The following is a 27166-nucleotide window of genomic DNA, read 5'->3' as shown; positions in this document are numbered from 1 at the left end:
AAGAGGCCACGGGGGCTTTCCCTCAGCAGCGGTTGCCTCTCCTGCCTCCTCCCCGGCCTGTGCAGAAAGCACAGATGGGGGCGGTGTGAAGAGATAACCCCGGTCAGCATTCAGGAGGCCTCTGGAAGAGAGAACCAGATATTATAGAACCAGAGACTTCTGGGCCACCTGGATGCTCTGCACACACAGGAAATCTGACCAGAGATGAGAGGGGAGGGGGGCGGCGGGGATGGAGAGAGCGTGAGCACGCTGGCGTGTGTGCTGGTTGCTGCTCTGATTATAGTTCTAAGGCACTGTTAAATTAACCAGTTAATAAAAATGAATATGCCATTGGAAGCTACATTTGTGTGGGGCCCTTTGTTGTTGTTAAATTGGGCTAATTTAACACCATCCTAGAATGGTAGTGATTGTAATAGCAGCAGCGCACGAGTTCAGGAGAAGCTGGGGGTGATTGCCGCACACCCTGTCTTTCTCCTGTGAGGAAGGGGGACAAACAGTATCTGGACATCAGCGGGCAGTGGCCCTTGGACTCTGCAGTGTGCCAGCCAGATGTTCGAGTTTTTCCCTGGCAGACTACCTTGCCATCACTTATATATACCCATTCTTACACATGTCGCTGTCTGTATATGCAGTCCATCGCTGGATGTCATTCTGTCGATGGCTTTCCATTTCACTCAAAGCCAGGTTTTTATGTGGCCTGCAGGTGTGTCCTGTCTACCCCTCCGTGATATGTGTGTCCCCAACAGGTACAGCTATGCTTGGCACATAGTAGGTGCTTGGTAAATATTTATTGAATGCATGAATTCTAACAAATAACCACAGTGTTCCCCTGTGACGTGGAGATCTGGAAAGGTGTGTTGGCCGTCATGTTGAGTGTGGATTTGCAATTCATCCTGAGTACTTAGCAAACATCAACCAACAGAAGAGTTCACTCATGTTCTCCCTTCAATTCTCACCGCATCTACTCTCTGTTCTCTTAGAGTGGAAAGGGAAGCAGAAACAGTTCTGCTCTTCTAGCCGTGGCCCACTTGTCCTCTGGAACTGACTGGGTGGGAAGATTAGGGCCAGCAGTGCCTTTGCTCCTGGGACTTTCCCCTTTCTCAGTCCCACATGACAATGTCGGCCAGTATCACAACTGCTGGTGGAAACACCGTGTTTTTCTCAACTTTCTAGAATGGATGCTCATTACAGATTCCTTAGCCACACTGGAGACACGGGCTTTACCGCCGACAGACAGTGACGTGTACGGGACTGCCCGGTGAGCATCACTGGTCTTTGCTCACAAATGCCACCAGCAGCTCCCTCCTTCCAGCCAGTGCAACCGGCAGCAGTGTTCCCCACGTATCTTCAAACTCACTTTGGGAGCTGGTACTGCTCCTGATTTTGAACCACTAATTTCAGGTAGAAGAAGAAAGAAAATGTTTTACTACTATTATCTAGAAAATGGAATGGGATGCAGACGTTCTGAGCAGCACATTTTATGGGTTTGTTTTTTTGTTTTGTTTTGTTTTTTGAGGCCCCAGCTGACTGACGTTAAATAAAGAATTAATAATGAAGTTAAATCAGCCTGGTTATGTGACTTATTCCACTCAGGTATCTTCTACAGCCCCAGGGCCATCGGTTGCTGAGAAAATAGACATTAAATCTGTACTCACCATGATTCTTCTGTGTTGATCTATGTGGGAAAATGGACCGGGGTTGCCATCTGTAGTCAGGTCTTCTCTGAGTTACATTTTAGGAGGGATATTAGGGCCAAACTCTGAGTTCCTTTACAGGAGTCTGTCAGATATTGCAGGGTTACAGAGAAATTGGAATGAAAGTTCAACTTCTGCGAGACTCAGGGTTGGCCTAGCAGCTGCCCAGGCATATCCCGGGATGAAGCTAAGGTGAACCCCAATGGAAGTCAGGTCTTGGGACAAGATTTTCTAAGGGCAAATGTGTCCTTTCCTTCCCGGATGGATTTGGGAAGCATTGCCAGGCTCCTGGCAGAGGTGCCTCAAACCATAACACGTGGACTTTCCTTCTTCCTGGCAAGAGAAGGCACTCATTAAATTCATCCCTATCCTTTCAGACCATGTAAATCTGTGCATATGGAAGTTTTTTCACAGCCATAGCTTTTTATCTACATAGTTATTGAATTTGTGGCTGATGTAAAATATATATCTACCTGCTTTGCAGAATTAAATGACTTATGGGTAATTGAGGAGCATGAAGTTTTGACATATTACCTAATAATCTTGTTATAGTCAATCAATGGTAATTTTTATCATTCAGTAACTATAGGTGGTGTTTACCTATAAAGGCTTTTTCTTTCCTTTTTTTTTTAAACAAATGGAGCTATATGGTGAGGCATCTTCATTTTAACCTTCTTGTAAAGAAAGCTAAAACCTGAGAATAGAAGAAACCTTAGGATGATAGCAAAGCAAATACAGTTCAATTCTTTGATTGAGTGTTTGCCACTGTACCAGACACGTGCAAAAGCACTCATTTTCCAGAAAGGAGGGAAGAAAGCAAAACCTAAAACCAAAGCAACCAAAACTGAAACACCACTTTTGCCATGTGAAGTTGTCTAATCAGCCTCATTTTCTTCTATTGACATCATCAGCTTCTGTTTGTTCTGATGCTTCATTTTTAGTGTCTTTATGGGCTTATGAAAGCAGAAAGATTGCCTGGGTTGGAACAGACTTCTCTGCCATTTCCTATGTGTCCATCTTCAACCAAAATAAATCAGCACAAATGCCAGTGTCCTCTCCCTTGCCATTTGAGCCCTACTTGGAAGAAAAAGGGCATATCTCACCATGGTAGGTGAAAACAAGTAGGAACACACTTCTGCAACAACAGTGTTGCCCTTTGGTGACTGAAGCACATCTTCCCATCACCCGTGACAGCTGATTGGCCTGACTTTGCCGGGACATAACCTGTGAGTTGCAGTGATCTGGTCCTATGAGCATATTACAATCGTTGTGCATGGCTCATAGACATTATTAAGAGAGTATAAAGGTAACAACTACATTGGTGCACATGATTTATGCCTTTTCTCGTTATTAAGAAGAAAAAGTAATTCCAGAGAGTTCTAATGTAAAGCTGAAGTACTCTTTGCATAAAGGAGTATGATGGATTCTCTCACTACTTGGAATTGCTGTGCTGGAAGGAAGATGGGGAAAGGGAATGAATACAGTCAAATAAATTAAGCCTTGAAACCCAAATAGTGCTGTGTAAGCGAACTGACTACAAATCAAACAGAGAAGTGTTTGCTAAAGAATATGTGATCTTAGTTCAGGCTGAACAAAACCAGCCCCTTTGTACATATGTGTATATTTCTCTTGACGTGTGCAAAGAGTTATTGCATTTCTACTCCTGTGGTCTCAGATCTCTTTAGCAAAAAGTGTCATCCATCCATAAAACTACAGAACAGATACCCCCAAAATGGTAAAGAGAAATCATTATCAAATGGAGACAAGCACTTGGCAGACAGTAGGCGGGGCCCGTGTACTCGATCTAGCTTTAAGAATCCCCAGGTTTCCTACGTTTGCTTATTGTTTTTAACGTGCATGTTTTATTTCTTAACGTTGCCCTGGCTAGCACGTCAGTCCTGGAGGTTAGGTCACGATGTGGGTCACGACAGTCAAGCCCATGTGTTCATGCTTCATCCACATCCTGCCTGGAGCTTCTGACAACCTTCCTGGAGCAAGTGTTGAAAACTCTCCGACTTCTCCTCTTATAGAGGGGGGCACAGAGGCACAAAGAGATGGAGCAGCGTTGTCATGTCACAGACTGTGTTGGTAGTGAAGCAGGGGCTTCATCCATGACTTTCAGCTCCACCACGTGCACTCGGGCATAACATGTTCTGAAGTTACCTTCACTCACCTTTTTTGAACAAGTTGCCCCCAACTCAGAGCCAAAGCTACTTTGAGCATCAGTTCAAATGACACTGATCTCATAGAGTCAATAGAAAACTTCGGAGTGGAGCACATTTTCCTTCTGAGAACCTCAAGTCAAATCAACAGTTATTTTGTAGCTTATTCTGATGGTTGTATTCTATTTGATCTATTTTTCTCTTAAGTTGTTCAATAGCCTTAGGACAAAATCATTATGTTCTGACCTGAACAAGGAGATGGGGCAGCTAGATTTGAAACTGAAATGCAAAGCGTGTAGGGGTCGGCACTCTGTTCCCTTGGATGAGTGTAGCTGACGGGCCTGGGGGGCTGGGAGGTAAGATGGGTGCATATTGTCAACAAGGGGCCGTAGTGGCATTTTGGGGGGCACTTTCCTCCTTGTCTGGACCTCCCATGGATTGCTGGCTTTTCACGCCTTAGCTCCCTCTTCTAAATGTCATGGCACCCTCTGCCATCAGAAGCCTTGGGAGCATCAAGAAACCACTCCCACAGTCCCCGAGTGAGAGGTCTGTCTGCCAGCCGGTGGCAGCGTTGGAGAAGGTGGACATTAAGGGCACACGGAAAAGTCCTTCTCCTGCCTGAGGAGTCGGCAGTCTCCTTTTCAGTGGGGCCAGTACTTCCTGCAGTGGTATCCACACAGAGCGGCAGTGCCACCCTGATGCTACATGCACAACTTAGTGGCGGGGTGGGGCGGCAGGGAAAAAGACTGCTGCAATCACAGTGGAAGAAATCAGTGAGGAACGTAATTGCTGCTTCCGTGTGACGGCCCCTCGTTGCCATCGTTGCTGGAGCTCTCCGGGAGCATGAATAACAGCCTCTTGATTTCCTTCCTTCCTGGATTCCCAGCTGTTGTCTGTTCTTCATGCTTCACAAACTAAAGGCAGGAGCGAGTCCTGGGGAGATCCAGGCCTTTCTTTCCTTAGTGTCACATCTCTCCTGGCCAATGTCCATTGGAATCAAAAGTATTCTAAGTTGTATTTACCCATATTAACTTTTTCTTACAGTGTCCTTTTACCTGAAGTATGGGTTATTCTGCATTTGCCGAGTAACTGTAGTTCCTAAAAACGTTTAGGACCTCCTAGAGGTCTAACAGGGATCTCGTCACCTGTGTGGCCATTTTCAAGCAGTGGTTTATACCGTGGTTAAATATACTAACACTTATTTATCCTCTAAATGTACTAATACTTACTTTTCTGACTGCTTTCACATACTTTTCCCTCCTGGATGTTTTCCACAGTGCTAGGAGGTAGGGGAGTGCTATTGATACCGCCATTTGACAAGTAAAAACACGGAGACTCAGAAAAGTTGTTTCTTGGACAAGGTCATACAGCTTGATGAAGGATGGAACGGGCACTTAATACTCCACCACCTCCTCCCTTCCCCTTTTCAGGGACTAGGGGAGGAGGCCAATTTGGTTTGTCTTCTTTGGATGTCAGAACAATGTTTCTTTTTTTAAGAGAATATTTTAAGCCTTTTAATTCCAATCTTTCACTGAGACAAGTTCTTGTTTCTTCTGCCAGTGAGTTGTGACCTCCCGTCAATCAAACATCTCAGCCCGTCTCTAACTCATTCTGCTCTTGATTTTGAAAGTTGTCTCAGTGTCACAGAGGCTTGCAGTCTCTCTTGCGTGATTACATACATACATATGATGTATGTACTATAAAGTTAAAGATTTTTGTCAAGTGCAGATGAATTATGAGAGTCCACTTTTTACTCTTTCAGCTCCCTTTGAACTTCTAGGCAGAGGTTAGATGGTGAGATATTGACAGAGGATAGAAGAAAGCTACGATAATGGTTCTCAAATAGATCCCTGATTTTAATTAAAAAGAAATCTGATAACATAAAAAGCTGTGTTTAGATAGTAGTTATACATACAGAGAGTTTGAATAAGTGCTACCTTCTGTGATGTCTATGCAATTATAAAAAACTTTGCTGGGAGAAAACAAGCCATTGTGTGTTACTGAGCCAGTTTCTTTTCTGACTTAGAAGCGAGTATAGTAGGAAGAAGATGTAGTACTGTGCTGTCCTAGGGACCAGCGCCCATCTGTCCTGACCTGGGCTGTGGTTCTCAGAGGCGCTCGAATGCCCTGCCAAGGCACACGAGTATGCCTTGCTCTCGCTCCGCTCCCAGATGCCGCAGCACCCTTCCGCCGCCATTGTAAACATGCGAGCATCACTAAAATTCCCCCCCCACACACACACACACACACAGGTTTGTTTGGTGCATGTTCCTCTGGCCGGTCATTATTCATTCTTGAAGCCTGACCGCCAAGGTCGTCTCCCTAGAAGTCTTCCTTTACCCCTTTGTGTTCACGTGGCATCTCTGCTGCCTCTGTCGTCACATCATCCTTGGAACTGCTTCTTTGCATGGAAATTGGTCACCTGGGACAGAGTAGAAACTCAGTAGCTAGAGAGTGGGTAGGTTGGGACCCCCCACTGCGTTCTGAGGAAGATCCTCACTGTGGACTGGCCACTTCTCTAGGCAGCCACTGTGAGTGCCTTAGCCCGGGAAGGAAGAGGCCAGTGCGGAGTTGTTTTTCCAGGCAGAACCTGCAAACTTGCGCAGCAGTGTGGTATGCAGGCAAAAGCCAGTCATTTCAGAGACACGACCCTCGGCGTCTGATCCTGGCTGTCCTCCCTCACATATAAAATGAGAGAGGTGGACAAAGCAGTCTTAAGGGTCTCCCGAATACTCCGGCTTTAGGAATCCTGTGACACATACACCCTTTTAGTGTATTCATTACAAGTGTGGGTTTTACAATCACAGGAATAGGCTCTGATTCTGGATCTGCCATTCATTCATAAACCCTCTAATCTAGGACAAGTTCCTTAACCTACCTTTGTCTTAGTTTTATCTGTAAATTAAGACTGCTCTGAGTATTGCATAGCATGATGCACGGTTTTAAATGGTACTTAAATCCAGTGCCTGACAGAAGTAGCACTCGAGTCGTCGTAGCTGTTATTATTTCATGAATTTCTTCGTGACCAGTCTCTCTAATCACCTCTTGATGTACTTCAGGAAACTTAACGATATGTAAACGTAGCTCTGATAATAGCAACTATTTCCTAATGTGTTTTTTTAAAAGTCCAGTTTAGCCGATCAGATTATTCGTTGACTCGGGAAAAGACATCCCAAAGCAGACTTCCATGGGCTAAGCCGGGACGCTGGTGGGCGTAGGGCAGCCTCCAGTTTATGAAGTGTGTTCATCCGGAGCTGGTGTGATACAACAGGAAGAACAACTGCCTGGCGAAAGCTGGGGCTTATAATCTGTGCCTTGTTGCCAAGTGGGCAGGTGACCTTGTGCAGGTCGTTGTCTAAGGTTCTTTTCCGCTGTAAGATGTTGTGATTCTGTGAATGCATAAGTGGTACGAGTCGATGAATTCACTGTCATTCCCTTTCTTTTTTTAGGCTAGAAACGTAGGAAAGCTAGGCAGTGTGATTTTTCTTTCCCAAGTTTCCCTTTCGGTTCTCTGTGTCATAGAGCTGTAGTCAAGTGCGTATGTTTTTAATTTGCATTAAACTGTGTCTTGTCAACACCCCCAAAGCCCCCATCCCCCGCGCCCCCTCTGCTGTTGAGCACTTGGGTATTATTCCTTTTCAGGATTAGTTTACCTTTGACCCCTGATTCTTGCCTATTTGAATTTTTGTGTGTTTGTTCTCTCATCTGGTGGCTATTATATAAGTAGGTCTTCAACGTCTTCACCTCACTGTTAATAAGTATCCTGCCGAGGCCCGAGGGTGGGCTGTCATCACTGGATCATTGTCACAGGACCACAACAACAGTGAATTTGTGCTCAGATTCATTCATTCCTTCAACGATTTTCCCTGAGCTTCCGCCCAGCCCCCATGCCACCCTTTGCAGACAGATTCTTTTGCTGGAATTCAGTTCTGAGTCACTCAGATACCACTCTACCCTGTAGCTCACTTTCTTTGCTGTTTGGGGTGGTCACCCACCTTTGTACACATCTTAGAAAGCTGTGGGCCTTCTCTACAAAAAATGCCAGACACAAGAAGTCTAACATGGCCGGGATGTCTGCAAGAGGGGCAGTGGTTAAAGACGAGTGTGGAAAGTCAGATACCCCCATTTGGGAAGTGCCCTGCTGTGCAAGGTTGCTTAGGTTGGACCTACCTAAGTGTGTCTGTTGCACGCATTTCTAAGGCAGCCCAGAACTGGATGACCTTCCCTGATCTGACTGCCTGATCTCCTTAGGCCAGGCTGTGTCGTGTGCTGCTGGCCTTTTGTCAGGGGACAGGGATGGGTCTAAAACCCAGCTCTGCAGAGCCTCGGGGGCAGCAAGCAGAACCACTCTCGGGGAAGGCCCTCCTCTTCCAACACGCTGGTGGCTCCTTCACTTACATAAGAGGTGCGTGTTCTGGCAGCGAAGAGCTGCCCGAGCGAGTGTTCAGCAAAAATAATTTGTGTGGAGTTATTTTGAGACCCCAGGGGAGGGAATGGCAGCCAAACCCTGCAGTATTTTAAACCGCATCGCTCATCTACAAAGATAATACATTACGGCGGCTCAGCCAGAACATGGGTAACAGGAAATAGGGACGCTGGGGCCCATCAAATTACAAACACCAGTGGTCTCAGTCCACACAAGGTGACTTCCGCGGTTTGAACGGAGTGTGCTGCCAGTCTGCCCTGAAGGCTGGAAGTGGACGTGCAGTTTCCCTCTGTGCTCTCTCATTCACTATGGCGAGCAGATGAGTTCTGGCAGAGATGTGAGCCCACCTTTTGTGGCAACCCCAAAATACTGACATTATTTAGGTGATCGAGCTTCTTGAGGTTCCAGGCTGGCTAGGAGAAATCCCACCCTCCCCTTCCAAAGCATTCACCTTTGCTCTGGACTGAAGCATGAGCAGCTGTCTGCTAAGGGTGGGTGAGTTACAGAATGTAGGATTTTCTAGTTTGGTGCCTCATGGGGAGACAGCCCCTGGATGAAACACTTGCCTTGTTTTTGTTTTTCTCTTGGCTGTTACACTGTGGAATTTGCCTCCTTGCTGCCCCACCCCTGCTGACAGCTGCCCTCTGTCATTCAGGAGCTGGTGTCTTCCCAAGATGGCTGTCTGACATAGAAAAGGCCTTCTTCCCCCCTCTCCTCCCTCCCCAAAGCTGTGTAGTCGAAGAGCTCCCTGTGCCAGGGGATCTAACTGCCTCTGACCCGGAGGGACCCATTTGGGCCATAGGGCACCCAGACACTTGCTAGAGGGCACAGAAAGAAAGAACCCTTCCTATCTGTGACTGTCCTTTTGTTTTATAACGTTAGAGGACATGCAATTACTTTAATGACAAAAACTATGGAAACAAAATAGAGTTACGTGCAACAGGCGGCCGCCACGTATACAGCTTCCCAGCACCCCCAAAATTCCCTACAAGGGTAATGCACCCTGACATTTTCCTTTTAATTTAGATTTAATGTCACAAGCCTCATTCACATACACTAGTCTGGGCATCATAGGGAGATGTGGGGTGGAGGGGGGCTCACTTCAGGAGGAGCACTGCTCACGGGTACTGTGAGGTGAGGGGACGGGGGGGAGGGAGAGGAAGAGGAGGGAAAGGGAAGATTGCTTCTCTGCCACTTGCACCCCTGAGGAGCCAGTAACCACAGTCTAAAAAGCTTTAGCTAATGACATTTCCTTCTGCTGATGATACTAGACAAGACCAGCCCCACAGGGAGTGGGGCTGGGATATGATGGAGAATGAACAAGGGACAAAAGCCAGTGAGAAGGCAAAACAAGCCATCAAGGCTTTTTCAGGGGGGGACAAGGGAACCAGGTGATAGGGCTTTGGAAGAGAAGTGAAGGGCGTGAGGCAGAAGGCGGGGTGGTTCCTCTCTCTATCTTCCCTGGGATGAAACTGTATTCTCAGGTATGCTGTGCCGAGGGAACTACCTATTTCTCTCTCTGGTCTCTGCCACTTCAGACATAGTGTGTTTGTGCCCCTCGGTAGGTAGGTACAGGCGCAGATCATTCTTCCCACAAATTTTGGTCTGGGTCGTTCCCACAGTTTCTGGTCTGGGTCGTTAGGACAGCTACTGTCCCCAGCCACCAGTGAGGAGGATGTGTGAGTTCAGCCTCTGAGCCGGCCACCACAGTTTCCTCAGTCAGCCTCCGTCCTCTCCCTTCCCCGCCCTCTTTCCTTGAGCAGGTGAGCGAGCACACACAAGTGTGCACGCGCGCACACACACACACACACACACACACACACACAGCCCTGGATTGTCGCAAGCACCAGGAATCACCATCTGGTCACATGCTTGATCATCAGCAGTGTTCAGCAAGTTTATACTCCCACCTCCCTAAACAGTACCTTGCCATGTCCTCACCCGTCACTCCCTTATCTGAAATCATGACTTTTAGCAAGCGTCTCATCCGGGGACTTGTGCCTGGTGCTATCCTACAATTGTGCAATGAGCACGCTTTCCTCTGCCTTAAAGACAGGCCCAGCCTGAGGAGACAGACTAATATAATATCTCTCTCCCGTTTGGCTGCAAAAAACCAGGAAGCTGGTCTGTCGGGTACCTTATTTTCTCTCTCACCGTCCTCCCTTCTCTCCTGCATTTCCACCGAAGCTTTGTATCCAGCATCGCAGTTCAAACCATGGTGCTTTGGGGCCTTGTTGGCACAGTGTGACAGGAGCTAAAAAGCCTCAATTCAGTGCAAGCCACATCTTTCACTGTCCCACTGGCCACAATGATGACTGAAGCAGTCATGGCTGCAGTGTTGCATCTGTGGAAAGTAAAGGACGCAGGAATCCTTTCCTTTTCCCTCAAGTCTCCCAAACAGGGACAACAATCACTTATAGAACAATCTTTCCCTGAACTCGGCAGAGTGGAGTGTAGGCAGTGGTTGGATTTGCTGTTCCTTTTTTATCCCTGAGAGCCCAGTGAATGAGAAGGAAATGAATAGACTGCTTGTCACAACAGCACCAGGGTCCCCAGTGCCGGGGGCTGCTCCTGAGGGGCAGAGAAGGGGAGTGGGCTGCAATGCGCGCTGAGGAGGGGAGGGAGGGGAGGCCGGAGGCCCTCCTGGGGACAGCTGCGCCTCTCCCCACGGTCCCCTGAGGGCTCCCCTTTCCCTGAGCCGGGGATTCCTGCCGCACTAATGGAGCTGTCTCTTGCTGCAGCATCCTTCCTGGAGTAAAAGTCTGACTCTGCCTGGTCACCAAGGAGAAGGACGAGTGTAGTCTCCGCACACCCCTCCCCCTTTAACCCAAAGGCAGCGAATCTCTGCCTGAGCCTCCAAAGGTGGCTCGCAAAGCCACGAAAAGGGATGCTCCCCACTGCATGTGCTCCGTGCACCCCATCAGACCTTTCTAATTAAATCTAGAGAGGTATTCCCAGTTTGCAGATACCCTTCACGTTATGTAGGCTGAAAGAGGAAAAACAGTAGAATGGTAGCAAATCAAAACCCATGTCTTATGAGTACCTGGGAATGTTTAGCCTGGAGAAAATAAGACATGAGAATGATAGGAAATAGATGTTGTACTGTCTTCAAATATTTGAAGGGCTGCCAAGTGGGTAATGAATGTTTTATATGGTCCCAAGGAATCGGACCAGATCTTAAAAGGCCGAGGATGTCAGATTGTGGAGTTCTGATTTTATGTGGTAAGCTGTGGGGACCCACAGAAGAGTTCGGAGGAGACTGTTTTGCTTTAGGAAATTAATCTGGTAGCTGTGTGTGGGAAGAATCAGTATAGGAGGAAATGGAGGGCACGCAGGTAGATTGGAAGACTCTTGGCTAAAAGTGTCAGAAGCCTGAACAAGCTGACTCATGTAGAATATTGAGAGCAGTCAGCGGACGATCCAAACAACTATGGAGATAAAATTAATGGTGTTGGTAAGATGTAGCAGTCATATGGTTACGTGGATAAAATAGGGACAAATTTAAGATCCGTGAGGTTTTCAGATTGGGAGGATGTGCTGACGTGCTGAAACCAGAATAGGAGATGAGGGAAGAAGAAGAGATTTGGGTCTCGAGCTTAGAGGACAGTGGAAGGTGACATGTCTGGGTTCTGCCTTATCAGTGATAGAGAGCATGGAAATGGGGGGGCCTTCCAAGAGATACTGCAGAGTGAAAAGAAAGGGGCCCAGGACAACTGAGCGAGACATCGAGACAGCGGGAGACGACCAGCAGCCCAGAGACTCAGGGGACCAGTGGAGGGAAGCAGAGGGAGGAAGGAATTTCCGTGTTGAGTGCCATTGAGAGATCTAATTGGGCTCCCACTGAGAGTAGATTATCAGGTTTGTCAGGGAGGGGGTTACTGTTCCAAGTAGAGTCTAAGTAGAAAGATAAAGTCTGAGGATAAAAATCATAGGAGCGAAGGTCTTGTCAGGGAGTGAAGGGAAGCGTTATGGGAGGAACACAATGGCACTCTAAATTTTAAGGTTTGCACCTCTGGGGTGTAAGCTTTGAATGGGGAACCCCAAATCCATGGGAATAAAGGGGAAAGATCACAAGTGCAGGAGAGGGTTCATTCCTAAAACAGGGTGCAGGAGAGGAAGGTTGAGGACCCCCACCTGTGGTTGGTGTCAGCTGCCTCAGACAGTTTCCTATAAGGGCCAAGCTTGTGTTAGGCTTTGTGGGCCTAAATGTTTGTCTGTCACAAATAGACAATAGAGCGTAGATGTGTTCCAATAAAACTTTATTTATAGAAACTGAAATTTGAACATCACACAATTTTCACGTGTCACAAAGTATGATTCTTTTTTTTTTTTGAACCGTTCTAAAAATGTAAAAACCATTCTTAGCTCATGGGTTGTACAAAACAAGGCAGTGAACGCAATGTAGCCTGCAGAAGTTGTCTATTCTTCCATTTACATTACGATAACAAAACAAAAAAAAAGACTGCCATGCTTCATCCACAGCCCAGAATTCAAGTTGTTCCTCAGGATAGGACGTATTTATATGTCCAGGGTCAGCCTGTGCTCTTAAAGAACCTTGGCTTTTTAGAGTTCTTTCTTGCTCCCCCACCCCATGTATGTGTGTATGTATTTTATTTATTTGTTTGTTTGTAAAGCTAGTGAGATAAAGGGCTCTTACTAAGAGTTTCTCAGCTCTCGGTGTTTTATTCATTCTCCTTGGTTTTGGGGTCTTAGTGTTTCTGACCCCAGCATCCCGAAACATTTAGGTCTCATCACTTACTTGCCTCAGGAGGAGAAGCTCAGAGCTATTTTCTATGAGTGAAAGCTCAAGAAAGGCAGTACTTTGGAAGTACACTCCACACATCTGAGAACCATTTTGTTCAAATAACACAGCTTGGTTTAGAAAAAGTCACTCTAAATTGATGCAAGTAAGTAGCTTTTAAATTTGGCTGCCAGGTGTGTGCCAGAGTACCTTCTGGAAGCTTGTACTTACTTGCAAGATCCAAGTGGGTATTTTCTATGGCTTTCTCCCCACCCTGTAGTTATTCTCTACCAGCCTGGACAGTAGATTCAAATTTCTCTCTTTATCCATTAACGTGGAATTAAGAAGACCGTGATTGGAATTCTTTGGTGCCAGAAATGAAAGAGGGAAAAAAATAAATCTAAGTTTTGTTTGATTCAAAGATAAAGTTACATATTTAAAGTAAGTCAGAAAAAGCAAAAGTTGAGGTTCTCATAGAAACCAACTCCCCCTCGTTGCTCAGACTTGGGGTTTGTGCCCGTGCTGTCTCCATGGTGCCGGGGTGTTACATAAAAGCTGGAGCCATGGAGCTTTCTCGTCATTGGAAGGACCACGTTGGCCCAAGCTTTTGACCTCAAATACTTTGTTTTTTTTAATGTAATGAAGATAGGAGGTTGCTGTTTTGATGTGGATAATGAAGAGAAACCCAAGAGAAAACATTTTTGGAGAGCACAGTCCTTCCCCGTGCCTGGTTTCACCGTGCTCCTGGTTGATGGTGATATGATTGCAGCTGCTGCTTGTAGCAAACCCCAAAATGAGCTTGTGTATTGGGAAGAAGACAGCCTGCCATCTCCCACCCCCTCCCCAGGCCCCCCCCAGAGACTGCCTGCTGGGATTGTTTACTGCCATGCTGCTGGGATGCCAGGGGAGGGAAAGGCCTCAATAATCAGTGAGTTTTTCCTTCCTTTGAAAATCATTGTTTTCAGATCTTGTTCTGCAGTGGGGAGAATTATAAGAGATTATTCTGATGCTGGCCCGATTGTTATCTGCTGCGCCAGCGCAAACGCGTTTCTCCCTTTTGGGAATGATTCTTTCGTGTCTAAAAAGCCAATGATAAATCAAGTCGGTGAAGCCAATTCTGCACAGTGCCCGGCTAGACTGAGCGCCAGAACGAGGCCTCTGAGCCCTGGCTGCCTGTCTCCTCTGGACAATGGTGGTGATTTAGCCCTTCACACTCACTGGCCTTGATCCGAGAACTAAGTTACTAGAATTCCTCATGAACTCACCAAGTGTTAACTAGTGTGCATTTGGAGCTCAGCATAGGACACATTGCTGGAACACGTTTGTTGTATCTATCTCTGCTAAATTTTTTCCTCTCTGGCATTCATTTAGCAGACCATTACTGAATATTATGTACCAGCTGCTGGCATACTCGTACAGTGGTACCTCGGTTTTCTAACGTAATCCGTTCCGGAAGACCGTTCGAGTTCTGAAACGTCCGAAAACAGCCGACAGCTAGGCCTCAGGATCTTGCCCTCCGCAGAAGCCGCGTGACATGTTCGACTTCCAAGGAGTGTTCGAAAACCAAAGCATTTACTTCTGGGTTTACGGTGCTCGTAAACCGAAATGTTCATTAACAGAGACGTTCAAAAACCGAGGTACCACTGTATATCCCTTACCTCAAATGACTGCAGATCGAGGGTCTACCATTAACACGCTGCCAACAACCAGAGGAGAGACAAGAGAAGCCAGCCTTCTCCTAGGTAACACCGTTAAAACTCCTATGAGAGGAACTTGGGGCACGTTGGAAACCAAGCACAGCACCTCCTTTCCCCACATGCCTTCCCCTCCATCTCCTCTTTCTTCAAAGGGAGCTGCACTGCGTGTGAAGACTGGACCTTATTGCTCCTATTCCCAACTGATTTCAGTTTCTGGTCTTGCAACAAACACATCCAACAGGACCAAATCAGAACGACCTACAGTCTTCCCCTAAACAACTGGAACTATGAACTCGAAATAGCTTTAGTCTCACCCCTGGAGCAGTTCTGACTCCTGACGACAATTACCTGAAAAGTTTGATCTCTTTAATTAGGACCCCTTGGTTCTTCTTTCATCCCTTTATTCTGATCACTGAAAGAGCTCTAGCCATGACATACTCCAAAATTGGCCACAAGACGCGAGCTCCCCCGAGGTAACAAAGTAGTGGCTTTGAGAATGAGGGAGAGAATAAAGAATTTGAGACAATGCAAAGTCCTTGTTTTATTTCTGAGCCTTTCAGTGCAAACTGAGGCTTCATCCCATGTAGAACCAGCTCTTAGGAACCAACTGGTCTACTGTTTGCCTTGCTCTTTGGGTCGTTTTGGAAACATGAAAATGTAGGCCAGCTGTTCCCAAGTGGGATGGTTGCGATTTTCAATTGTTAACTGATTCATTGACAACATTTGCAACTTGAGACCTCCAAGTTATTTCTGTTTTAAAGCGTAAGAGAGAGGACTAACAGCAAGCTTTTGGTGTGTGAGATGTGTTAAATTTCTGAGGACCAACAATGTAAACTGATTTGGCTTTGCATATATATTCAGGTTATAACCACTTTCTTAAATTTAGGCAGATGGCCTATCTCTCTGCATTTTATACCAGTGGATTGAGCTCTGAATTTTGTTCTTAGTGCTGAGATGGAATAGCTATCTAACTATTGTTAACACCAAAGAATATTTTAAATTGACCTGCATATAGTTAAATGTGGTATTTTTCTTGGGCTCTATATACAGAGTTTAAGTATGTAAATCTGTGTGCGTAGTGGGGTTTTTTATTTTTTTTTTTATTTTGTTTTGTTGGGAAGGGTGGCAGGGGGAACTGTGAAAATGAGACTAATTGAATTTAGGGGTAAAAATCTCTGCTGAGAGTCTGTGAATTATAAACTGTCTAGCTGCAGCAGCAGGAATTCCAGCAAAGTATTGGAGTGTAGTCAGTGTGACAGAAAGCTTATTTTGGTGTTCCTTCTGTGCCCTGCCATGTCCTTGACGTTTACTCCAGAGACTATGTATATAGGAAGGAGAGAGAGAGATGGTTCATCGTTTCCCATTTGGGAAAGCTGCAACATTTTACAGCATTATAGGGTCTTTGAGACCAGGGCTGAAGACACCGCACTAGATGAGATACGCTAGTCTCCTGTCCCTTTCTCAGCTGTCTCTACCCCACTCTGTACTCAGCTCCATTTTATCTGCTAGCCAGTCGTGTCCCACATGCCGGCTGATAAAGCTTGGTTTTGTTCTGAAACCCCCGCCAGAACCACTATTTTGCCTCCTCTGTGGTTTGATCAACAAAAATTGTGTTGAAGTTTCAGGGAGCAGTATTTAGATTTGAATATTATTGAAGAAGCCTTTCCCTAAATATAGAAAATAAAATCACAGTTCCCTGGTCTCAGCTGCTTTCACATAAGCAGAGGGTAGGCTTTGTGGCCACCTTTCCGCGTTAGGATCGAATAATAGCATTTCCATTTCCATTGGGAAACTTATTTATAACCCAGCAGTCATCCGCACGCTAAATTTTTCTGATGTTTCATCCAGATTTTCTTTCCCCTAATAATTACACCCCCTGTTTTTGGGCTAAGCGTTTCCCTCCTTTTTGTGTTTACACCTTTCAAATATTTGCAGATTGTTGGCGTGTCACCTCTTAGTCACCACTTAGCCGAGCTATACAGATTTAGCACCTTTTTATCTTTCCTTCAAAGACAGGCCTCCCCACCCCTGAGTCACTTTTTGTTGCTCTCTTTAAATGTGCTCCAGTTTTCTGCATTTCCATGTAGCCACAGAGCTTCCCGGAGCCGAAGGAAGGGTCAGAAGTGGGGATTGTTCTCCTCCTTTGTTACATGGGAAACCAAACCTCTTTGCAGCGCTGCAGCGGGTCACGCTAGCATCGCGGGTCAGTGTTGGCCACCTCCTCTCTGTAGTTCACCTGCATCTCCCAGGTGTGCTGATGTCAAGACCAGTGGGGTAAATGGATGTGGCTGTGCTTTCTTCTTCTTTCTTGACATGTTATGTAACGGTGGGAAAGGGGGGTGTATGTGGCTAGGGATTCTCTTGATATTTGCATGAAATCTACAGCCCTGACTGTAGATCTGGTTCATGAGCCGTTTCCCTCTCTATTTTCTCCTTTTCAAAAGTATTTCTCACAACAATTAATTCATTCATTTGCTGAGGATCTGCAATGCCACTCACTGTGTGCTAGGCAGTCTGTTGGATGCTAGAAAGAATAAAATCTGAAAATGATACACCACCCTAATACGCAACTTCGTTTTCGTTGTATTTGGAGTTTTCTTCTTCACATACGCTTGCTCGTGGTAGCAGTGAGGGGAGAGAGCAGATGTGTGGGACACCCGTGACACTAACAGAGTCCAGGGCTGGGTCAGATCTCGCAGATGTGATGGAAGGCCTGAGCTTGTCCCAGGGACGTGTCTGTGCGTAACCAGTGCTCCTGCCCCCATGTTGATGCAGCTTAGTCTCCTCCTCCCTCTAGCCCCTGATGGACTTGTTTTGCGCACTCCTTCTGGCCTGATAGCTCCCTTTTCTGTTTGCACAGAGCCTTTTTCCCCTCCGCCAGCCTGACTGGGTATCTGAATGAGGTGCAGCAGCCACCCTCCTTCCTTCCCTGTCATTCCCCTCCTTCTGCTCTGACCTCCATCCCCAACTTGTGAAGGGAGAGGACAGAAGCCCGGGTCATGTGCTGGAGAGCTCAGACGCCTGAGGCTGACCCTTCTTAGCAAGGGGAGTGCCATGGTGAGACCCATAACGACTTGTCTGGGACGTTCTACCAGCAGTCTCCTGGACGCTTGTGCACTGCCAAACATTACTTAATTATCGCGTGTTCTTTCTTAGCATTCTGCAACCTATAGACTGAATGGTGAATCTACTCACCAGTAACATACAACGGTAGAGGAAAATAATGTTTTCATGCTGGTGATTAAGCTTCATTGGCACAAAGTCTTTTTCATCATTGAGTTTTCACTTTCCAAGTTCCTCACCCAGAGGCACTGAGAGATATTTGTGAAATGGTGCAAGGGAAGGGCTGTGAAGTAAACTGTGGCATTTTTAGGTATCCTAAGTAGGCAGAAGGCAAAGGTTATGATGTCCCCTGCTGCCTCTGCCCTTGCCTTGGTAGCGTCCAATGTGCTAGCGAGCACGCAGCAGACATGCCATCAGCACCACTGACTAATCTCTCCAGGTGGTTGTTGTCCCCACCCATTTTGTTTCTTTCGTCTAATGCCTGGTCAGAGTTGGCCAGACTAGGTACCATTGGGAAGCTGTCACTTCTAACTAAGGCAGATTTGCCACACTTCCCTGTGATTCCCAATAAAGGAGAAAGCAAACACACTTGGAGCCCAGAGGCTTAATTATCATAAAACTCAACATACAGTGTAAAATAGAGCAATACGTGACTCTCTCATGACCATCCATAGACTCTCTTACATGGCCATTATTGTGTCATTAACAAGAATTCGTACTTCTTTTCCAAAGCTGACTGACCAAAGTGTTTGTGTTAATTGACCTAGTTAGTCAATGTCTCTAAATGTATAATTTCTTTTTAATAGAATGCTCTGTAGCCCAGCATTTTAAATTTAAAAAGAGGCACCCTGTACTCCACAAGTCATGCCTTGGGTGAGGACTGTCAAAAGGGCATAACCAAAAGTGTAGGATTTTACGACCGGGGAGACTTGGGAGCTCCCTGATTCTATAAACAGACCATTAGGCCTGGAGAGGTTTCATACTTAGTCCGTCGCAGAGTAGAAAGCAGGCCCTGATGTGTTGATAGCGAGTGATGAATTATCCTAAACCATACAGAATCAGGCAAATCCCCCTTTCTGTTTTGTTTCGTTTTAAATACTCTTGGTTAACCATGATATCCCGGAAAGCATAGAAAAGGTGTGAAAAGATAATGGGTTTTTACCTGGAGGCAGGTGCGTGGGGCTTTAAAGAGCCATGTGGGACAGGAGGGTGGGGCGTTGTCTGGCCTTGCACTTGTGTGTCTGCCCTTGGTGGGTGTGAGCTGGGAAGTTCCCACAGGTACCGTATCTCACTTCATTCTGGCACACTCCAGGGTAGGGAAGGAACGCGTTCAAGAATGTTTGGAAGTTATCTTAGGTATGGGTTTCTTTTTGTTATTACTATATTAAATGTTTGTGTTTTTTGAATGGCTCGTAAGTGTCAGGGGGAGCTTGACAGGTAGGCTGCACCTGTGGTGTTTGAAGCCCAGCAGACTTAACGCGTCCTTATCAGCAGGCAGGCGGTACTCGCGGTGGGTTATCAGAAACGGCACTTATTAGTGGTAATCGTCCCGATGCAGAATCACGGGCACTTCGTCCCCCGGCTGGGGAGCTTCTGGGTGTCGCGCCAGTGATGTCTCACTTCATATTTGCCACCTTGGGAGCTCCCTGTCACTGCGTGTCAGTCTGCCCCGCTCAGCACCTGCAGCGTCGGCTTCGCTTTCTGAGAACCCAACTTTCTTTCCCTTGATCTCTTTTCTTTAACTTGTTCTTTTCTTTTTTTTACACCCATTGTGTTGGTAACAAAGCTGTACACCACAGGCCCCAGCCCTGTGCTGCAGTCAGTGTTTGAGTAAGCGTGCTACGCGTCGGTCGGGCTTCACTCGCTGACCACGCTCCCTGGGAAGGAGGGCAGCGCAGAACTCCTCTTGCTGACATGTGTCCTCAGCTGGTTTCCAGCTGCGACTCCTGTCTTTCCAGCTTTAGAATGTTGACACTTGTTTGGTTTCCTGTTCGTGGGCAACATCTTTTCTGCCCTGACCTTGATCCCTTGGGACACAAATCAAGTCCCGAGGCTGATACGTCAGCGCTCAGCGTAGCCTTTGAACTCTCTAAGAAGGCCGTCCGGGCCTGCCCACCCCTGCCAGCCTGCTGCCTCCGCGTCTCGGTCTGCACCAGCCGTTTGCAAGCTGTGGGTCTTGCCCCACACGAGGTCTTAAATTAATTCAATGTCATAACCATCTCTTTTTTTCTTTAACGAAATAGAACAAAAGAGAGACAGAGCATAGCACCTGTAGTCAAGATGAACCATTATTTTGTGGAAACTTGGTTAGACAGAGTGTATCTACCCATATGTAAATGTGTATATAGGTCATAATAAAAATTAAAGTTTGGAAAACACTCATCTGCACAATCTGTCATCGGCAGAATTAATTCGCTTGGTGCATGAGATTTCTAACACTCAGGCATTATCATAAAACCCTTCCTGCTCTCCGGCCCGACTTTGACCCCTGTCAGATAATAAATTCTGCCTCCCCCGCCACTCCGTTTCTGAGGGCCTGTGTTGGTGTCCTGCCTGCCTGGGTCCCCTTTGTAGGAATTGCCCTGCCCGGAGCATGGAACCTGCCTCTGGGCTTCAGTCTGACTCTGCGTGGTACCACGCGCCCCTTCTCTGTACGGCTAAACACCAGCGGTTCCTGGACTCCCTGACTGCTTATCTGCCCAACCAGGGCCCTGGGCTCGCCTACCTGCTCCCACTGTAGGTTGTAACGCCCTCTGGTTACAGTATTGTTCAACTCCAGACTGACTTTTCCCAACAGCTTTAGCGTCTGACAATCTAAGGTTCAGATAGGCCACTTACTAGCTTTGTGACCTGGGGCCTTGTCAATCTTAGATATAGAGGGTACTCAGTAAATGTTCACTTTCCCTCCTTGCTCTTCTAGCATTGATGACTTGATGTAACTCTTTGGTACCTGCTCCCACTGGGTCTTTTCTTTAAGATACATCGTCTCTCTGTCCTAATAAGTGGTGTCAGCTAAGCCACATGTGGCTGACCCTGAGCCAACAGTGAGACAGGTTTTGACCGGGAAGGGGTGACTTTGGAGAAAACAGGTCAAAGAGAAGTAAGAGTGAGCCCAGAAGAAAAGGAAGTAAATGATAAAAGCATACATAATACTCTTGTTCTCGAGCAACTTTTCAGTTCCCTCTTCTTTCTCTTACTAACCTGCCTGCGAGGAATTGACGTACACGGTGTGTTTCCTTTTTCCACTTAGCAACGGGCAGGGAAACTGTGTCCCAGTGCGTCCTGCTCTTGACCAGCTGGAGCTCAGTAGTTGGAAAGCGAAGGGTCATGTGACACAGGCCTCCCTTTGCCCTTGAGTCTACAGGGCTTTGGTCACCACAGACCCAGAGGGCTCACTCCCAAAAGACATGTTGAATACATTTCAGATTGACTTATTTGGCTCCCTGGGCTCATTGAGCCATCTTGTTTTCTGAATTTAATCACTTGGTGGTCCCCCGGGATTCAGAAGGAGCTGCCGGGATCTCTTGAGATTTCAGAAAACCAAGAAAGTGACAGAGGAATAAAGTGTGGACATCTCCTCACCCAGGGAGACTGGAATCGTCTATGCTCTTTGAGTGACAGTTCTTTCCCCTAATTCCTGCCCTCCAGTGAGTTAGCCCAGCTCATCCCAATTCTACGCCTACGAACAGCACCCCAGGTGTGTCCCGGCCAAATGGCTGCTAAGGATCAGAAATAAGCTGCATTATGTTAGAGTTCTCCTTGTTTCTGCAGTAATGCTTTATCTATGGTTAGGTTCAATACAATTGTTTGTTTTTCTCCTTGACAATTCTATTCTTGCTTAGTCTGCAGATAGGAAATGAAAAGTGGTTTTGGCTGTTGGTACTGTGAAAACCATGGGCTGTCTTTCATTCCATTTTACTCCAGCCACATCTCTCCCTTCAAGGTTAATCTCAGGCTCTTTGACCCCATGAGTTTATTGCTATCTTGCAAAAAGAAGTTTCACTTCCCTGTGCAGCTAGGCTGCACGGAGGTGCCGGAAATGAGGCAGCTCTGGTGATCTTACTTGTAGGACCCTGGGTAGGGCCTTCACCTGCCCCGTGTCCACGTGGGTGGGAGGAGGTCCTGGCCACCAGCTCGAGCTGCTCTCCTGCTGCACTTCCGGTCCTGATGCTGTGCTCCGGTCTAGTGTTTCGTTTGATGGGATGTGTTCCTTTTGTGAGGCCTTGAGACTTGGAGAGAAAGCTCTCTTCTTGAGCTTCTGAAAACGCAAGGTATAAACTATTCCCTTTCTTCCGAGCGTTGTCCTTGAATCTGTGTGGTGGCCAGAACCATGAGCAGCCACCTGGCTTCATCCATAAGTGATGTACCTTCTGTCCCAGCAATACTCCCGTTCTCCCAACGGCTCCCCAGCAGGTGTTTGCAGTCGCCTAGACGCCCTGTGCTTTGCCTCCCCATCCAAATCTCTTGTACATGCACCTGAGGCTGTGTAAAAGGTAGCACCTCCCAGTTCTGCCTTGTTGCAGCAGGAGAAACCAGCAGCAATTCTGAGATGCCAGCACTAAATGCCTCCTCCCGATAATGTGGTCGCTTTCCTACGTCTGTAACCGAGTTCAACTTTTACTTCATAATTACAGCTGCAATATGATTTGGGGGAAAATATTTATAAGTCTGATTTATACATGAAAACGCGACGTATTTCATGGCTTGTCACAAACGAGTATTGTTAGCAATAAATATATTTGCAAAGTGAATGATTGGATCAAAGGGAGAAAGAAAAGGCCGTCTGAGTTGGTTAGTAAGTACCTACTTTGTATAAAACACTGTCCCTGGATACAGAGAAGAGTGGGGGATGCGATTCTGTCCTCAGGCATCTTACAGGCTAGCTGTGGAGTGGAACATGAGCGCGATTCTCAGCATGGGTATTGCTGAGAGTAATAATGATAAAATAATAAGAACTAAAATGTATTGAACCTTTCCATATGTCAGGCATTGTGCTAAGTATTTTATGTACATGATCTCCCTCAGTTCACACAACCACCATGTGAAGTCGATACATAATTATACCAGTTTTACAAATAGGGCAGTGGAGGCTTTGAATGGTTCAGTAACTTGGCCAAGGTCACGGAGCTAATAAGTGGTAGAGTTAGGATGTGAGTCCAGGTCTCTCTGGCTCCAGACACCTGATATTAGTTCATCAGTATTCTGTTTTTTTCTGTCTCCGATTCTGAATGAAAAACTAATGGTATTGTCCAAAATGTAGCCAGAGGACAGACGGGGAAAGCTTGTTTGAAGAGGAAAATGACACTGAGTGAACACTTTTGAAGTCAATGTGAAAGTCAGGTAGTAAAGAGAAACTGTCCGGGAGAAACTGTCCGGGCTCTCGGGATGCGGCATGGCAGGGACAGCAGTGCAATTAGGCGAGAGCGCCATTTGTATAAGTGATGGAAGCAGTGAGGCTCCAGGCCGGGAAGGAGCGGAGAGCACAAGGCAAGGATCCGTCCACATGTCAGTGTGCGTGTATTTCCTGCGCGTCTCACGTGGGGCTCACGGGGCCCTCCTGACCGTTCCCGTGGCTGACAGCCCGTCTCTGGTGTTGCTGCTCTGATCCTGTCGGTTTTTCCCACCTGGGCGAACTGAACTCCCGCCCTCCTACGTCCGCCTCTGCCTTATCTCAGACGTGCTGGCGTTCTGATTTAAAGCCCACCTGCCTTAGAAGTGTCGGGGCCGTGCTTGCTGGACAGTGGCCTGTGGCCCCTTTTCTTCATCAACTCTCCTTTTCTCCTGACACAGGCATTGAATGCCCCAGAGGAGCCCGAAACCTCCCAGGCTCGGTGCAGGAGGGAGAGCCCTTCAGTGAGGAAGCAACACTTTTCACCAAGGAGCTGGTGCTGCAGCGAGAGGTAGGACATCTTCCAGCTGCTTCTTGTACGAGGCAGGGTGAGAAAAACGATGTGTTTCTACCATGTCAGAGATCAGTCTGTCGCTCCGTCCGGTGCTCAGCCTTCCACATCCACGCTCCATCCCGTGTCTGCCCACATCTTATTTCCTTGAGCCTCGAGTCATTGGCCAGCCGCCCCCAAATTGTCCTCCACATCGGTGTCCTGGGCTGTGCGGTGACCGCCGGGCCAGCCGAGCCGGATCCTGACGCAGCGAGCTCGCAGCTTTGCGTTCCTGCTTGAGGAATTAGCCTGAGCTGCCTGCCTGCAGCTGGATTTAGAAGCTTGACTAACCCTGTCAGGGGCCAATTTTCTTTGAACATTTATTTGTATCTTTGAGTAATTGCATTTTCTGTAGCGGGTTTTCTGCCTTAATTTAATTGTATTTTTGTTTCTGCCTGGTGGGCCGGCTCCTCTGGGTAGGAGTTAGGCTTCTCGTCTGCTCTCGTGCCCACCTGCCTGCTAACTTGTATCAAGTGATGGTCAGCAGACCTGTCTTCTTTCCAGGACAATCCCAGCCGTTAATCCTACTAAGTGGGCACAAGAAAGGAACAACGGGGGAGCGTGCCGGGCACAGGCTTAGCATTTTAGATCTGCCTTTGTCCTCATTTCTTTTACCGTCATTCCTTAGGGCCCCTCCAGCTTTCATGCAATACCATAATATGCTCAGAGCTAAAAGATCCTAGACTCCCAGAGGGTATCTCACTCATGGGTCTTTGCAGATCTTTGAGATCAGACATGTGGGCTCCTTCGGGATGTCAAGTGATGCCAATACCTATGTAGAACCGTCAGCATCTCCTGTTCCAATTTGAGTCACCAGCCACTGTGTTAGGTGTGAGAGGTACGGGAGAACAGGCGAGCCCAGGCTGCCGGTGTAGAACTGCCCTGGTCTCCTCTTGGACGCCCGAATACTCGAGTAGCTTTGCCACTGGGGGCCACCTCTTTGGGATTGCTCTAGCACTTGCCTTCTCATTTTGTGAAAGAAAGTGGTATGGCAAAAGACATTCTGAATTCTTCATTTGGGGGACGGTTCCATTTCTGAGACACCACCTGGGTGTTGCATCAGCTTGTTGGCCATGTGTACAGTGAAGGGACCCCTTAGTTGTCACATCAGTTTCACATTGCCCTCTGTTTTGTGTTTGGCAAGTTGCATTTAAATTTGTGGAAAAGAAATCCTTATGTGACCATGTAAGGGGCCTCCCTTTCTCCCTTATTTTGTAACTGCACCATGTAGCTGGAATGTTTTGTCAGTTGAAGACAGCTCCCTAGCAGAGAAGTGTTTCAAGAATCCAAACACTCCAGTTGTCTGTCAATAGCTGTTGCAGCTTTTTGAAGCGGCCCAACAATTAGGTAGAAGGGACATGTATTGTAGCATTTTCCGCTGTGTGGGCCTTTAGATAATGAACTGCAGAGCAGTTTCATGTTGGAGAAAGCAGGTGAGTCCATTCAAGGTCATGACTTAGACGTTACAGAGGAAGGAGCCACAGATGTATGTTTTTTGTTTGTTGTGCTTGGATAGAGGAAAGAAACCCCCGCGTGGGATTGATTGCCTGTGACATTTGTTCATAACATCTTCATCATTCACTATCTAAATCATGTTGCTGTTTTGCCTCCCATTTTTCACCACGGTCATCTTCCTGTTGTCTCATCTCCTAAAGTTTCTTCCCCTTTCTTTTTCAACTCTTGTTTCCCCAGCCACTTTTCTTCCTGACCATGTTTCTGGCCCGCTGGTGATATCCAAAAGCACAAGGGGTCAAAGAGAATACTGCCCACTAAAAGGAGTGAGTGGTCCAAAGCTCTTTTACTCTCCTGGTACTATGACCTTACCTTCGTCTGTTTATTTGCTGATAGATGACTGTTGAAAACATCAAATTTTCCTCCATCTTCTTTGATGCCCCAGGCACGTGAGTGAGTTTGCAGATCCTTAGTCTAATTCAAAGTTGATGTTTATATTTCTTGGTGATAGTGTCCCAGTCTTTCACAGCCCTAAGTTGGGGGTCTCTTGATAAAGAACCTTTCCGCATTTTCTTAGTTGCTCATATGATTACTCAGGCTGACTGTTTCGAAAGGTCTTCATCCAAAGACAAGTATGGCCTAAACTAAGGATAACTTGGAATTTTGACTAAAGAAACCAGGTCTATAGCCTGTTCTTCTGGGCATTTTCGTTTATATAGTATATGAAAACTGTTTTCTAAATGGGGTAGGAATGAAGAGAGGTTTGTGTTTTGTTACAGGTTTATTCATTTTCTTCTACCTATTTAGTACCTCCATTTTTATTCCCTAAGTCGTCCTGCAGAACTTTTGTCTTTGCCCGCCTCCCTTTACCCCTCGAGGATCTAGAAAACCTGATGCATTGGTACTCCTGTAGGCAGAGGACCTTCGCAGCCCTGGGAGAAAGTACCGTGTTATTGCATGGGTGGACCTGCAGCTTCCCACCCCACGTAGTTCTTACCTTCAGGGCAGCCTCCATGGTGCCACGTTCCACTCCAGGAACTCTTCTGTAGCCGAGCCGCTGCTGTGATGGCCACGACTGAACGGGTGTTTGGTACCCTTCACCTATTCCCTTGCTAATCACACTTAGCTCAGATCATTAGGTATTGTGAAGACGTGGTCTTCCTAGACCCTGCCCTACCCCTCCCCTTAAAATTTTTCTTTGTATTATCTTATTTTTGGCCAGGATTTCTCTATCCGCTGCATGCTTTTCCCAGTTACTGTAAATCTTCATTATCCTATCGAAAAGCAGAAGCACACCGATTGCTTGATTTCACAGCACCTCCGGGGCCCCTGTGGCTCCCACAGAGGTGTGGCCATCATGGGACTCCCACATGTGAAAGGGTAAACTGACGTGAGGAAGATATGGAGTGGGAGATGGACCGTGTAAGGACACTGCCCCTAGGTCAGCCCTCAGCCAGGGAGGGGACAGGAAACTGGAATGCGGGGTGTCTGGCCCTGAAAAGTTGGCCCCCTGTTTACGAATGAAGTACGTTGTCTTGGCTTTGCGCAACCAACCCAGGAATTGCCGCCTGTCTCTCTCTTTTGAGTGAAGAGAGAATTACAGTCTTTCTATCCCATATCCTCGTGTGGAGCCCACACCGTCGCAGAGAAGTCTCTTCTTTACATTTTAGATGTCCCTTCCCCTCCCCACATTAACTTAAGACCCGATAGCCCTGCTTTCCTTAAATGTGATTTACAGTGACGTTAGTCAGCATGGAGCTGTTGACATGTCTGGCCATCACTCAGTTTTATTTTCCTGTGTCTCCTCTACCACCTTTCACGGCGTTTCTTCCTTTCCGCATCTTTTTATATGGGCCTTCTCAGCCATTGGTTTTTATTCCTTTCCCTGAGTCGGGAGTGTGGGAGGACTATTCCAGGTCATGCTGGGTGTTCTGGCGCTCCTGCGTCAGGGCCAGAAGAATAGCAGTCAGACCCCTGATCACCTGTTACCTG

At 47.0% G+C, this 27166-nt stretch overlaps 1 protein-coding gene across 1 annotated transcript in view; it reads left to right on the top strand.

Moving 5' to 3' along the window:
* SND1 (staphylococcal nuclease and tudor domain containing 1) overlaps window positions 1-27166 on the top strand; it is a 410758-nt gene that overhangs the window by 291253 nt on the left and 92339 nt on the right. The window contains exon 16 of the mRNA XM_033098795.1: window positions 23574-23683. Coding sequence (XP_032954686.1) covers window positions 23574-23683 — 110 coding nt within the window. The remainder of the gene's footprint in view (window positions 1-23573; window positions 23684-27166) is intronic.

Source organism: Rhinolophus ferrumequinum, chromosome 26, assembly GCF_004115265.2.
Source record: "Rhinolophus ferrumequinum isolate MPI-CBG mRhiFer1 chromosome 26, mRhiFer1_v1.p, whole genome shotgun sequence".
NCBI lineage: Eukaryota > Metazoa > Chordata > Mammalia > Chiroptera > Rhinolophidae > Rhinolophus > Rhinolophus ferrumequinum.
The sequence above is the reverse complement of the archived record's forward strand: the minus strand, read 5'-3'. Positions and strand labels throughout refer to the sequence as shown.